This window comes from Brachionichthys hirsutus, chromosome 7 (genome assembly GCF_040956055.1).
Source record: "Brachionichthys hirsutus isolate HB-005 chromosome 7, CSIRO-AGI_Bhir_v1, whole genome shotgun sequence".
NCBI classification, from domain to species: Eukaryota; Metazoa; Chordata; class Actinopteri; order Lophiiformes; family Brachionichthyidae; genus Brachionichthys; species Brachionichthys hirsutus.
Window position 1 is genome coordinate 10238766 of NC_090903.1, and position 15931 is coordinate 10254696.

At 42.2% G+C, this 15931-nt stretch overlaps 1 protein-coding gene across 1 annotated transcript in view; it reads left to right on the forward strand.

Moving 5' to 3' along the window:
• The first annotated feature begins 2147 nt into the window (after nt 1–2147).
• adam12b (ADAM metallopeptidase domain 12b) overlaps nt 2148–15931 on the forward strand; it is a 49052-nt gene continuing 35268 nt past the window's right edge. Inside the window, 3 exon segments of the mRNA XM_068741095.1 lie at nt 2148–2262; nt 11330–11451; nt 12737–12810. Of these exon segments, the coding sequence (XP_068597196.1) occupies nt 2148–2262; nt 11330–11451; nt 12737–12810 (311 nt within the window).

Below are 15931 nucleotides of genomic sequence, written 5' to 3' on the forward strand. Positions count from 1 at the left end.
GCACAGACTGACAGGCCGTTGCATACAAGGGGAGTCAGTCAGGCTCTCTCGCTCTCTCTCTCTCTCTCTCTCTCTCTCTCTCTCATCATGTGTCTGCATGTCACATTGCTATCTCCACGTGATGTGGACACGCAGTGGCCTTGGCTGACTGAAGTACCACGAGGACAGTGCCGTTATATCTGGAGAACATTAACGGAGCTTCCATGAGTTAATTGTGTGTATTTAACTATAAGTGTTTCGTTATTAGTCCGTTCACTGGCAGTCGTATGAGGACATATGACCCAATGACGTGTCTCTCCAGCAGTAGCTCTGTGTTCTAGGATTGTTAGTGGCACATTGATATAAAAAGTACTCCCTATTAACATCTGCCATGTTTGCTCTTTGGGGTTTGACATTTTCAAGATAAATCGAGGCAAAAAAAAAAGACTTTAATGTAACAGAATTAAACAATGGGAAACAATAACTATGTTATGATTGCTGCTTTTGTTCACATTTATATTGTGAAATATAAATCATGATATGCTTTCATTTTATTACCATGCTGTTGTTTTTATTAACGTTGTAAACCTTATGACAAATACAGCAGAGAAATTGTCTTTTGTAAAAGAAACCTCAAGCAGGAACTTTGAACACTTTCCGAAATGTTACCTTTTGACCCCGCTGGCATAAATAAATGGAATAAAACCCATACATGTTTCCATTTCCTGTCATTACTTCTCAAGCAGCACCAAGGTTAAATTAGGTAGCCACTTAAAGTGTATTTTATAAAGTTGTTTTTTTGTGTGTGAATGTGTGTGCGCATATCTTAAGGGAGGCTCTCAATGTTACACCCACACATCAAACACAATACACCAAGCCAGGGGGACTGAAATGAAAGAAAATGAATCAAATTTCTAGAAAACTGCTCATTTGTGAGTTATTGATCTCTATAATCAATAAATATTGGAGACAGAAGATGAAATACTTGTTCATTTCACACTTTTACTTGGGTTAGTTGTCATCCTGTGTACTGAAACTGGCTTTTAATTAATTTGCGGTCAATTTGACAAGAAAACGACAGTGAAATCAGCCAAATAGATCACGTTGCTCAGCAAACGCTGCACTATGTATTTCTTTCAGATTTTAAAAATCGTTGTGAATGACCTTGTTCCTCCACATTAACGATTCATTTTCATTTGACCGACCAGCATCCTCAAACCGTCCTCCTCAGCTTTTCTTCTGAATGCTCTATAAACCTATTGTTGAGAGTGGCTCCTGTTTTTAACACAATGGCAGTTAATATGACAATGGAAATCTCTTGCTGTTTCAAAAAGCTTAATAAAGCTGTTAAGGGTAAAGTGTATCTCTGAATCTATCTTTTTTTTAATTTGGATGTAATTTTTCTTTAAACCCATTGGGTTTATTTCATCGACATTGATTGAGTTACATATATTTTTACTGTGGTTTTATGTCAACCAGACAGGCTAAAAGCAGAACGAAATTATGACGACATTTTTTAACAAAAACCTACAAAATAAAAGTCAATATGAAGGGATCAAACAAAAATAAATCGGAACGTGCAGTGTTCTGGTTCTGTAGCTATTTGCTTTGTCTGTTTGAGGGGTTATTAAAACATTCATGATTTATTATTGACCTTTTTGGAGCTTTGACGGGGGGAACAATCCATTACATTTAGCTTTGCTGTCCGGCTTTAGGACCGCGCGGTGTCTGAGGCGCACATGGCCAAAGCGTGTCTGCCCTTGTACGAGACGGGATGGCGAGTCTGCCTCGCTTCTCTCCGCCGTCCGATCATTCTGCGCGTCCGGCCGCTGCTTGCCTTATATGCAGAAGGAGCGTCACTTCCACACAGGGAGCGGCATTTTGGGGACGCGTGTCGCGCGTGGAACGAAAAGTTTTTTTTTTGACAGCGTGACTGACTGACAGCCTTGCCGCATCTCGATGGACCCTTTGTGCTGAGGCATTTCCCTCCCTGTCCCTGTCTCTCTGCCCCCCCCCCCACACACACACACACACACACACACACACAACACAGTGAACTGCCTTGACCCCCATCCTGTCCCAACCCAAGCGTCTGCGTCATTACGCGCGCGGGCCGACCGGAGCGCCTCTCCTCTCCCCCGGCTTCACCGCAGCGAGCCCCGGGCATCATGCGCGCCTGGAGGCGGCGAGGGGGCTTCGGCTTTCTGATCCTCGCGCTGCCGGCGTGCTGCCTGTGTTTGGTGCCGGAGAACGCTGACAGCGCGCGTTACAACGCGCACGAAGGTGAGCGCGCAACGTAAACTGTAGTCGCTTGTCTCATCTAGAAGGTTTGCTGAACAATGAAAGTTGCTCTGCTGTTGGATCCATTCATTGTAGTCCAGAAATCTCTCGCGGAGCATTTATAATACCGATGTGGATTTTAATGTTGGTGCCTTTACGCAGTTTTCATTGTCTTGCTGTTCAAAACCTTCAGATAGATTTTATTTTTTATTTTTTTTTTGGGGGGGGGGGGTCCCCATTTTGTCCTGAAGAAACAATTAAGGGAAGTGTGGACAGTTAACAGGAAGATTGAACGTCACCTTTTAGATTGTAAACACGAACCAGGATGTGACTATAAATCCTCAACTTAATGCGCTGAATGAACAGCACCGGGTTTGCATGGGACAGAGGATTCAGAGATTTATTTATTTTTTGTATGTTGTGTGATCACAAACATGTCATCTGAGTGGGTGCCGTTACCAATACCCCACGGACCGTGGTAAAACAGAAACACGGAAAGGATGGAGTGCAGGAGGTGTTTATTACCGCATCACTTTAAGATGTGGGGTCAAGGAGCTCATCTCTCTGGGGGTTAACTGACTGGACAGAGTAAATCTGGTGTGAGGGCAGCAGACGTCGGCAGGATCCTGACATCAGCTTCTCTCTGTAGCGTCTGCCACCGCCTCCTTTCACCTCAGCAGAGATCTTCATCACGATGTGGTCGGTGTAAACCGCAGGGTCCAGAAAGGCCTGCTTGTATCCACATTATAAGGCAGTGGGGCTGAAGTTAGTGTGGTAGGCTAAACAAAAATCCCAAACAATATGCAGTATTATATGTAAAGATAAATTAAAGTATAGATTAATGCAAATTTTCATGAAAATAGCTTTTACTCATCTGCAAGGAAATTGAAATGCTTGGGTGAAACCAGAGTCTGGAACGCCGTTGAGTGTAAAGTGGTTGTTTGGTGTGTCTGCAAATCGGGGCTGATGCCATGGGAGCTTTTTCCTAAATGTGGCCTGAGCGCTCCTAAACCAGCCAGCACGTGCACGCTCAACAAATCTGCCAAATCTGGCAGCTATACAGTGCATGGATGAGAACCCACTGACAGCGGCCCTGGGGTACAATCGGCTACCTGGATAGCGACGTGTCGGTTGCTGAGTGAGTCAGATTGAGAGAATTGTAATACCAAGTATATGTTTAACAACAATTCAATAAGAGGGTTAATAGATAATAACGAGGAACACATTTAGATTGTTAAAGATTGTTACTCAAATCCCCCCCCCCCCATGCCTGTCTCCTATTGGCTGAAACTCGACTGTTATTGTTTTCTCACCAGAAAGAACTCTTAAAATGAAGTTGAGTGATGACATCCCTGGATGATGGTCAGAAATGCACTTTCTTTTGCGAAAAGCCGCATTAAAACACTTCCGGCATAAAAAGAAATAAGAAATAGTGAAATAGTCCGTGAAAGAATCGACAAATGTAAAGTCTTAAGATGACCTGTTGAATTGTCAGTCTGCTTGTAGTTCCATGAGGACGAGGATCAGGCAGGCTGTTTACATCTCTCTTCTGCTCGTCTCGTTCATCTCTTGTCTCTCATATCAACCGGCTTTCTGTGGTTTGAACTTTTGTTCTGAACAGCGGAAATGCAATAAATAATTAGGCAGGATTAGGCAGGACTAAATCACCTGGATTGGATGTGTGGTCAAACGGCAGCATCTCGCAGAATGAACGAGCCGGATTAGAATGTCCTTGGCGTCTGAACGGAGTGCCTGAAAGGAGAACAAAAGCCGTCGTCAGAATGCTGGAACACAGAAATGCGTGCACATTTCCTCTGATCTTTCAGGTGCACGGTCCACCTTTCAGCACAGTTTCCTGTCAGCTCACAGCCATCCTGCAGGCAGTGGGACGGCACCGTGGCTGGCATCCAGCTTAAAACGGCCGCTTTCGACTGAAGTCATTTAGGAAATAACCTCATCTCGATTTGTCACTCAAACTCTCTGGTGGCTGTTGCTTGACATTTTGAGGTTAGGCTGGCAATTTTTTCATTTTATTTTATTTTTTTGGGCCACAATGAGTATCTGAAACACTTACTATATAATAAGCCCTATTCATGTCAAGCCAAGTATTTTATTCCTGTAATGTTTGAAAGATACTCACAGATTCAAATGTCCATCATTTCAATTTATTGAGAAAATGATCATACTATCGTAATGTCTTGGGTATTATATGCGTTTATATAATATTTCAGGTATTTTATAAGGAAAACCTCTCAATAACTTTATTCTTATACATATACTAGGGTCGCCAGTAGCAGAACAGCCACTTGAAAAATTTGGACTCTCCTGCCAAATCTCCCCAGAAAGCCAGACGGGGCTTTCAGACGTCATTTGAACCACTTTGCTCCGTTAGGCATCACTGGTCATTATAGCCATCGGTGAGATTTATGCGTTAGGAAGGCACCATAACAGATAACACACAAATCAGATCAGCGATGCTTATTGCAGTGTCATTATCTCAGAAACCAACATGCGCATACGGAATAATGCTTTGAGCAATCCCAGATGCTACGACCGAGAAAGGGAGGCTGAGACAAAGGAAGGATGAGAGGTGTGTCAGGAAAGTGTGTCAGCGCTTATGGAGTATGTCTGTGCGCAGACGGCTGTTGGCATTTCATACTAGAGAGTATAATAAAGTCAGATATTGGTCTTTTTGCCGGAAGCACAATGCATTTATTGATATCTGAAAAATATCAAATGAATGATGAGCTTGGAGATGCAGCCGAAGAAATGGGGAGCATTCCGGCGTACACAAAAATGACAGTGGTTGGTTGTTTACTTCTTTGTCTGAGATGGAGCGCCTGAGATAAGAGAGAGAAGGGCAGAGCATCGGACCGGTGCAACAGTATAATATACAGTTGCTCACGGGAGGTTGAAAGATCGCTCCACGTCAATACTTTCACAGCAGAAAGGTCACTGCATGTCTGTGTCGGTCCATTTACTCTAAAATTATTTTTGATAGGAGCCCAGATTGGAGTGCAGAAGCTGCTGATTATATGGAATGAAATACCTCTTTGACTTTTCTCCAAAAAGAGCTCTGAACGACTCGAAAAATGCCCCCGGACACATGCTCTAATGATGGCTGTGTTTTTTCCACGGCTTTCATGTATTTGGATGTATCTTAAGTGCAAAGTAAACAACTGCAAAGCGACATGCGAAGGCAAGCAGAGAAGAATATAAAGACGCTTCCTGGGAACTAAGAGCTTGTTCTGTTCATCACATGGGATCGACTATGCTGCTGTCAAATCACGACATGAATTAATTATACTTAATTTGTTCAATCGTTCAAAATGTTGATTTATCATGGCATCAGGGAAAGTGATGAAGGCAGTGGGATTGTGTTCAGTCTGAAAGTTGGAAACATGGCCACGATGTTTGACCCAATTTGCAATGTTGATCGCTGATTGGTCAGTGATCGGCATGCACGGTTGCATCCCGCTAGCCGACACGCAACTGCTATGTTATTCAGCATGTTTGATTCATTTCTGTTAATCCTAAAGATGAGATTCCAGATCTGACAAGATGCTGATTGGCTTTTCCACTCCGGCTCCCGCAGGATGGGAATGGAACACGCAAGAAATCCCACTAAACCGCCCTGAGAGGTCTCCTATTACCGTTAGTTAATCATGGGCTGACATGGCTTAATCCTAGACTGCTCTATCAGGCAAATAATGGACCTTTCATTTTGGAACGGCTATGGGGAGTCTTAAATATAGGATTAACAACTCCTCAAATTCAATGCTTACTCCTCCACATTGTCATCACAGGGGAAAGTGAGTGGCGAGGGAGTTGGGAGCCGGAGGAATTGTTGAAATTAATCAATGCGAAAACAGCCAAGTCTTCCTGCCACCCCCCTTGTTGCATCACTCAAGCCACCCACCCCATCCCTTTCATCATTTGATCACGTTTATATATATATATACTCTGTATTATAATTTTACAATATTATGTACATTTTTATCTTTTCATATATAGAGTTTTACACCATTTCTATTTTTAGACATTTGTGTGAGTTTGAAAGTTGGGAATCTTCTCCATAGCATATAGTCAAGATAACCAACACTGCTGCAGGCTGCTTAAAGGTTAGAGGAGTGATGCTGGGGAGCGTGCCATCCTCAGATGACTCTTGTTTGATATATTATTGGGTGATATGTTAATATTTTGGGGTTTGCATCCATAAGACCATCAACCACAGTCACCGGCCCGATTTCAGCCAAGAGCAATCCTCAAATTCATTTTAGATTTGCTTTTTTCTGCTGCCAAATTATGGTATCTTTGTGCTTCAGGGTTAGCCTGCCAGCCAAGAATCTTTTACAGAGCATCAGCTCTGATCATTGAATGAACAAATGTAATAGCGATAATCACTGAAGTACCCAAACAAAACCTGATGGTCAATCCCCCGGCCCCTGATGATAGCATCAAACCACCGCTGAGCTCCTAAAATGCCTGCATGTTTTGTTATTAAAATTATTTTCTGATGGTCTCATTGCCTTTTCTAATATTAATGCAATAAAAATAACTCTGGCTTACATCAGATTCCACATGTCGGTACATTTTTGGACAGCATGGTGGCGCAGTGGGTAGCTGTTGACTCACAGCAAGAAGGGATCTTGTTTCAATTGCACCTGGGGCCTTTCCTGTCTAGAGGTTTCATGTTCTCCCCATGACGGACTTAGGTGAACTTGCCACATTGACTGTAGGTGTGAATGTGTTGAATAGGAATTTGCCTTTCTATGTAGCCCTGCACTGAACTGGTGACTTGTCCAGGGTGTTCCCAGCCTCCCGCCCGATGTCAGCTGGGATAGGCTCCAGCATAAAACCAGTGAAGACGATACAGTTATTGATCGTCTTATCTTTAAGAAAATGAATGAATGAAAAAAAAAAATTCAAATTGGAATTACATGCAGTATTTAGAGTAAAAATGTTGTTTCAACCTCTAGAAAAATTCTGGCAGACAAAGGTTATTGCAAAGACTCCTTTCCTTAATTTTTGCCTTCTAACATCATCGCTGCATAAATTCACTGAAAATGTTGATGAAGGCTCTTAGATTTCTGTCTTTGAACACTGCAAAGTCCGGAAAAATTGCAAACTCTGGCTAGTGTGCTGTTCATTACACTGTAATGTAATCCTGGTGCTGGAAAACAGGAGCGCTGCCAACCAGTTCATTATGCAGTTCAAGAAGAAACGCAGAGATTTGCACATTTACTGTCAACAGATTAAAAAAAAAAAAAAAATGAAACACATGTTTCACTGAATGGCTTATTTTATCTCTTGTAAGAGTCTTCTCTCTTTCTCTTTCTCTTTTACTTGCATCTTGCATAAAAATAAAAACCCAAATCCATGTGCGAGAGAGTAGCACACTCTTTAAGCGAGCTCATCTTTAAAGAGTGCTGTCTAGTGTTGCTTGTCTTTTATTACTCCAGTAACAGATTGAAGATGAAATGTGTCCGCAGCAGCCTATTTTTTTTTTTTTTTTTTTTTTTTATGTTTATGGAGATTCATCGGGAGCCTATTAGCAAAATGTTCTCTTTGATGAGCTGAAAGGAAAAATGTTTGATGAAAAGAAACCCAGGCTTTAATTTAACGGCGAGTTTCAAGCTGTGACAAGACTCACGATAAGGACATATGTAAAGATGACTTTTGATTTATTTTCTACTTCACTGGCTGGAGCCATAAAGGTCTAACTGACGCTGCAGGAGCAACCAGATGCTGTTATTGCTTCCAGGAACGGCTGCGTAACAATAGTCACCAGCTTCACTGTTCATCGTTCTCTTTGGTAGCAGCGCTTTATTTCCATGGGCACATTTTAGGTGTAAGCATCCTTTTGCCTGTATTTAGGTCAGTGGTGGTTTTTATACAGAATCAGTAATTGGATGTATGCAAGTAAGCTCCACTAATGGACAAATGGAACCACGTTGTTCCACTTTGACTGAAAATAACATTTTAATTCTCAAGATTTTGTTGTTGTTGTTGTTGGAGAATGAAGCAGCTTGAGCACAAAAACACATTTAGATCGATTTACTGTAATAAGAGTTCACTGCTGTATGATTCAAATTTGTCTACTAAAATGTTGAAAAAGACATTTTCTTTCCTAACATTCACATTTTCATCACGTCTTCAGTGCTGTGCAAGGTTTCAAGAAATCTCCTCCCAAAATGAAGCCCAGTCTAACCAAGTTAAATGTTACTGAATTGAAAATTAATACATAAATCATCCCAGCCTTCCAGTTCATGGTTGGTATCTGTTTGAAGTTTTGGCAAAAAAAAAAAAAAAAAACAATGCCGAAAAAGGAAGAAATTAAAATTCTAAGTGTTGAAATACTCATCTTTTCACCTTTGTAATACGTTTTATGGTGTCATTCTTTTGTCATGAAATGCACAGTACAGCATCATGTATAAAGTTGCAGATGTTATTTTAGGCTAATCGGATTAGACTGATCCGACTCACACACCTGTTCATGCACCTCACCTGTGCATGAACAGAAATCCTTCATCCTTCTGTCTCGACCTTCCTCATATTGCTACATCTCTTGCACGTCTCAGAGGGACTTCACGTTAACGTTGCTGATGGAGCAGATGCGGGCCACACAGAGACAAACAACCACACACGCACACGCGCACACACACACACACTCACACACTACAGACAATTTAGAAGAGTCAGTTCACCTAAATTGCAATAGTTTTTGGCGGTGGAAGGAAACCGGAGAACTCTGAGAAAACCCACGCAGACTCGGGGAGAACATACAAACTGTGCACAGATAGGAGGAGTCCCTCTTGCTGTGGGACGACAGCGCTAACCACTACGCCAAAAATAACCGTGTGACTGAGGCTCATGTTGTTTGTATTGTTGGCTGTCAAGCGCCAGTGCTGCCCCTGTTTAAATTCACCTCCCACTGTTTAATTAGTAACACACTCATGCCTGGGGTGTCCAAAAAAACAAAAGCCAGAAATCCTTAGATTATTAAAATGGTGTCAGTTTCAACAGAGATCTGGTACTTGAGATTATTTAAAGAGAGAGCGCGGGAAAGATGTTTTTGCCCAACAGGCTTTTTTAGACGTGTGTGTCCAACACTGTGGTCGGTTTAGCATTCCAAATACTCTCCAGAAAACATATGGGATTAACCCAGATTCAGTTTGAATTTCAAAGGTTCCCAAAGAGGATAAAGCCCATGAGAGCAATCGTGAATGTCACGTTTGTTTTCCTGTTGGAAGGGGAATGCCTTCTTTTTTCGGGGGCAAGCAAGGAAGGACGTTGCTTCTAAACTTTAATCTTCATATGTCCTCTACTGAGAACTCAAAAAAAAAAGCTTACATTCAGCACTGATCTCTCTTGCAGACACTTTCATCACGCACATATTAATGTCTGTGTGTGTGTGCAAGACTCCCAAATTTAAGGTGTCAGCGTGCTTCAAACAAAGTGTCAAACCTCAGAAATGGAAGCGACCCCTGCACCAGCAGTCTAACAAGCACGCACTCCTCACACCGCAAAGTGTGCAAAATAGAGCCAAAGTAGAAATTGAATTTCTCCCCCTCTCTCTCAAGTTCTGCTTTTCATTCTTGGCACAGCTACTTCCATCACTTCCTGCGCGAACACCGTGAATGCCTTTGAGAAAAAGGCACGCATGTACTCTGAATGAGTATTTAATTAACACGCGAGTGGAAGTGTCAACGTCTTTAATTAACAAGACTCCTGCTTGACCTCCTTTTATAGCTCTTTTTTTTTTATGCAACTCCTTTCTGTGGTCTGGTCATGCTGCTCCATCTGTCCAACGTGGTTTTCATGCACCACTAAAGCCGACAAACTACCATCACAGCACGTGTTCAAATACCCCATAAAATGTAGGTCCTTTTTTATGTTCTTGTTAGCTTATTATGCTCAATCCGTGGGTAAACGGACATCGTGGGTCACTTTCCGAGCGCGGTGGCAACCGGCGTAAAATACTTTTTTAAGTTGTGAGAGATGCAGGAGCCGAGGCTGAATTTCAGCATCAAAGAAAATGTAAAGCTTGTTGTGCTCTGGTAACGCGATATGCACACATGCATAGACAAATACAAGCTTTAAGTGGGTCTTGGTGAACCAGGGTGACACATTTCCTTTGGCGGTACCAGGGCTGTAAAACCTCAGCCGCTTTGTCTCCCCCAGCTCCTCGCTGTTTGTAGCATTCATTGAGCTCCTGCTCTGTTGAGCTGCAGGAACACAGTGGCTGTTATCCTGGAGAAAAAGGAGCAGAGCTCAGAGACGGATGCAGTAGCAACTAGGATTTGTAAGCTTTTATTTTGTGTGTATATCTGTGAGGAGTTTGCATGTTCTCCCCGTGTCTGTGTGAGTTCTCTCCACGTTCTCCGGCTTCCCCCCCCACCACCAGAAACATGCACATTAGGCCAGTTGGTTACACTAAATTGTCCATAGGTGTGTGTGTGTGTGTGTCTGCCTGTGTGTGGCCCTGCGATGAACTGGCGACTTGTCCGGGGTGTACCCCACCTCTCGCACATCGAGTGTTGGGATAAGCTCCAGCACGACCCGGTAACGGACAAAGCTGCTCGGAAGATGAATGAATGAATGAGCTCATCAATGTAATTGGATTTCGACGGTGTGGAAATCATATGTTTAAGAGAGACGGCAGAAAGAAGGAGGAAGCACCAACTAACCAAACCTCGGTAGCACTTTCTGCTCTGCTGCCATTTTATTCCCCCCCAAACTCCATTTGTGTCTGTGGAAGACTGAGTTCCTTATAAACTGTATGGGAACATCTATTATTGATGCTGTCTGTGCCTTTTGTGGTTCTGTTGCAGAGGCCCTATGGGGGGGGCTGCAGAACTGCACTCGGGCTTCCTTGTTTTTGTTCCACGTTTCTTTCTGTCTGATGTTCTTGAATTATTGCAAAGCATCGTTGGCCTATAGGTCACTCTGACCCTTTTTGTTTGTGCATTCCAGTTTGCCAAAATGTAAAGTGATGATTGAAGAGCTGACATTAAATGTCAATGTTGAAGCGTTTCAAACTGTGGTCTTTTTTTTCCCTTTTGTACAGGAAGAAGTCCAGATGAGTCTGCTCAGCGAGGAGAAGCCTCCAAACCACGACGCTATGGGACCACCATCCCTTTGCTGCTGAGCGGCAGCCGGCGTAGAACTCTCCACCACCTGAGGGCTGGGGTAAATACTCACAAGGCCTACTAATGCTAATGCCAATAGCCTTGCTTCCACAACCTCAGCTGAGGATCCTCAGATCTGATTAGGATTCCCTTCCTTTTCCAACGCTTGCGTGATCTTTCTTCCACAGAAACTCCTGTATTGATTCTTGACTCTTCTTTTCTTTGCTGGATGGGAGTTTGCCTCATTGGCGATGCATGCTGTGCAATTCTTCCTGAAACTTGCCAGCATTTCAAGAGGGTTTTTTTTTTTTTCTTCCAAGTCTTAAGTGCATAAATATAAAAAGAATAATCAAGTCACAGTCTTGTAGGTTGTTAAATCACTCTCTCTAGACTCATTCGAGACTCTGGTCACAGGTAAGGGAAAAACAAGTAATTGCTATAAATACAGCTGGGAAAGAAAATGTTTGATATTCGTCATCTCCCACCACAATTTCCCGTTAGGGTTAGGGTTAGCGGTCAGCAGCAGACCTGATAAATATCACAGTACATCTTAGTTATCCACTCTTGATAAATAATTCTATGTCTATTCCTCACAGAGAAATGTATTTTGTGTGTGTGTGTGTGTGTGTTTCTGGTAAGGGGGCATATAGGATTGTCCTTCTCTGTCAGTCCGCATCTAATGGGAATTTATCCACATGTCCTCAGAAACTAATGGAAACACTTCAGTTACATTTCCCAAATTCTTTGTAGGGACCCTAAATGTCAATTTGCTTATTTTTTTATACATGTTTTACTGTCTTTGGTGGTTTCTTTGCCCATTATAGAGGTTATTTTCTGTTCATATCAGACCAAATCGAGTTTCTCCCCCCAAAAAATGTGTGTCCTCAGCTACACGCTTGTCTCCAAGAAGTTTCAGATAATTTCAAAGGTACGTGATTTAGGATTAAATCTCAAAATAAAATCTGAAATCTCATTTCCCGGGTTCTTGCTGTCACAAATCTGTGGCACCGGAAAAGAAGGACATTCCATTTGCAACAATAAACAGCGACGCTCTTATCAGTATGGAGGCAAACTAAAGCCAGCGCAGGAGGCAGACTATGCTGCTAACAGTCAAAACTAATATATAGAGAAGTTATCTTTGAATGTTTTAAATGCTTACGCAAAAAAATAATAATTATAACTTCAAAGAGAGACAGTGGATTGAAAACTTCTTCCTGGTCCTCTAATACTATTGTGCTTTGTCACATCTTGCCTTGCATACAGCCAAAGTGTCACAAATGCTGATTCAAAGGAATTATAGGTGAGATCCAGGCACCACATCAACACTCCTTTTCGTTTTTCCCCAGAGTTACCCCGCATCACTCCAGCTGCTGATACATGCGGAAGGCGAACAACTGATCCTGTCGCTGGAGAAAAATGAGTGAGTTTTCCTTCAATTAATGTTGTTTCCCTTTCCACAAAGGCTGGACAGAGGAAACCGGATATTTATCGTGATGATCACAACCAATAGATAAACCAAAGCTTCTAGCTGCGCCTGACCGGCTATGATATAGAGTGTTCAAGGAAGCAGAAAATAATATGTCCCGCAGTGATTGGAGCCTTTTAGAGTTTAGTCTCTCTGAAAGGGCCAAGACATGAAAGATGATAAAGAGTAATGCAGAAGAGAGCTCGGAGGTTGTGCTTGTCCTCCTCTTCTTCTCTTCCACTCTCATTCCACTCTCCCTTCCAGGCTGCAGAAAATAACATGGTGAACTGTGAAACGAGGGGTGGAGATTATTTGGAGTTCATAATAAATATGGATGTACATGCACAAGCTGCTTTAGAGACAATGGAGTCCTGCAACGCCAGAGAAAAAGGCGCATAAAGGCCAGGTTGCATGTCCAGGGAAATATATAGTCTCATAAGAATGATGGCATCATAGTCTGAGGTTTTGTTTGGAATGGAGACCTAATATTTTATCCTGATGCTCTGGGACATAGATATTGACATTGTAGTGATGGACTATGTCCACTGCTAGTCAGACCTCATCTCTTGAAGCTCTATAACAAACACAAATGTCACTGCACAGAATATATTTTATTTTTTTGCTGCATTTCAAACTTTACAACCTCAATTGGAGTTGAAAATTAAAAGCAAATTAGAAATGAAACTGCTACAAAATAATCAATGCACATCTGATATATTTTTTTTACACAAGTCACCATCAGGGAGTTCAAGTTTCAACAAATTGTCTCGCATGGGAGTCGATAAACAAGCGACTTATTAAAAGCCTCTCCCACTTATTTCTCATTGCAAAACAATTTTAACCACTTTCCATACGAGCCAAGTAACTCCTTGTTGAGGAATGACACACTCCCTAAACGGACCCTTCCTTTCCCAACTCTCCATGCAACCTCTGTGACTTCAGCACCAGCTGTGAGTCATCCATCACCGGCCTGAGACCCGGAGCATGGGAGCATGCTGCCTGTTCCCATTTGGCCAGTTCCCTATCGGGCCAGATGCGTCCTCTGGTATCGTTTCACCAGTTTAGCCCCAACCAGAACAAGCGGTCTCTGACCTCCTGTTTGGATTTGTTAGGACAGATGTGTGGCAGGAAAATGTTGAGGGTCTAGCCATAAAGTTTATCAAATTAATCAACAACAATATTTTATATTTTGGATAACAGAGTTCTTCACCGAGATGTATTCATTTCCCTTCAGAAAACGTATTGCATAGTTTTAGTGCAAAAAAAAGAACCAATCCAGTGCCACTGAGAGATGGTTTATATGTGGATTCTTCATCATCAAGAATTTTGGTTTGGATTTCAGTTTTGCTCCAACAGCAATAACAAAAATGGGAAAGTTAAAGGCAACGACTTTAACCCCCAAAGCTACCCCTCCCAGACTCAAACTCTGACGCTGTGTGGATATCTTCATATCGTGTTGCACGGAATAGGTTTTGCATTTTAATAGAGCTCAGCGGCCTCCATAGAAAACGTCTCTGTTGGATGCTGAATGTGTGGGATGTTGCTACTGCGGCAAACCATTCTCATCACGTACACATGTTCATTTGAAGATGTACTGAATGTTGAGTACTTTTAATTAAACAAAAACCTCGACCTTCAAGCAACAAACATGGCGAGAAACCTAAAAGCAATAGAGTGTGAAGTGAATTTAACCTTAATGTTAATCAATATATAAATGCAGTGAAAATGTGAGGGCTTTTAGACTGTAAAGGGAAAAAACAGACAAATCTGTGATGGTGTTGTGGAGGTAATGCAGCAAACTGAAGAGCTTCAATGCAGTGTAATGCTCATCCTTGTTTACCTTGGTTCTGCTGAGTCCATGCAATGTGCTCCCCTGGTACCGGATCCAAAACCAGTGTGAAATGAGCTCTATCTGCATAGATATAAATACGCCACCAAATCCACTTAACCTTTGTGTTTCCCCTGGATGTTTTTTTTTTTTTTTTCAGAAAATTTAAAACTCCCTCACAGGCAATCAACTTCATCACAGGGAGGGATTTGTCCTGGTGAAATTTCAAAATAAATTTCAATAGAAAGAGTCCAACAAAAGGTCGCAGAGGGTACATTTCTTTGCAAGGTTGAAAATCCCAACTTGCATCATGAAAATCCACAATTTGACTCTGTAATGCATTTTTGTCTTATCCATGATCCTTCAACACACAGATGCATTCCAAAAGGCCTGGAAGGGGTTAAAATCCTGAAATCCATTTCCAAAGTGATTTAGCGTACCTCCATGTGAGTCACGTCAAATAGTTTTTTGAATAATAAAATCTTTGACCTGCGACCTTTTGTTGGACTTGGATTTTCGAGAAAATTGCCATTTTTGTCTACTTGAAGGGCCACGGTGGAGCGTTTCTGAAGGGTAACACAAACTTTGGTTTGTTGGCCCTGTCCCAGGAAAAATTGGCAACAGCAGGATAAGAATACAGCATAGATCTGCTGAGAGAATTCAGTGGGGTCCAAAGTCTGTATGTATGTGTGTGTGTTTTTGAGCAAAACAGCCAGACTGAATATAGATCCGGTGTGTGTGTGTGTGTGTTTGTTTGAGATAGTCAGAGATTCTGTTCTTTCCTGGACCTTTACATTTTGTCCTCATTGCACCTGTATGCTTGAGCTGGATTCTGTCTCCAGAGATTGGGGGGCCTCTTTTTTTTTTTTGTCTTTGCCAGCCATCAGAATCCTGCCGGCTGAATACATAATCGGATGTAGATAGAAGTGAACTGACTCTTAGTTTTTTTGTTTAGGTGCTGCAGTTGTTTAAATAAAAAAAAAAAACATCCCTGCAATTCAAACATTTTCCTGTTTGTATAAGGCTGCATCTCTGAACCACAGCAGCAAATACGGACGTGGCTGAGAGCAGCCACGAATCAGCTTCCTCGTGCCACAAGCCAGTTTATTGAAAATAAGCAGCTGAGCAAAGTTAAAGATGAGAAAATGTCTTCCCATTTCTCTTCCTATAGAGCAATGGAAATGAATTTGCCACGAGATGCACGATACTGGAGGTTCAGCAGTCTGCAGAGCATGCAGACTGTTGGCA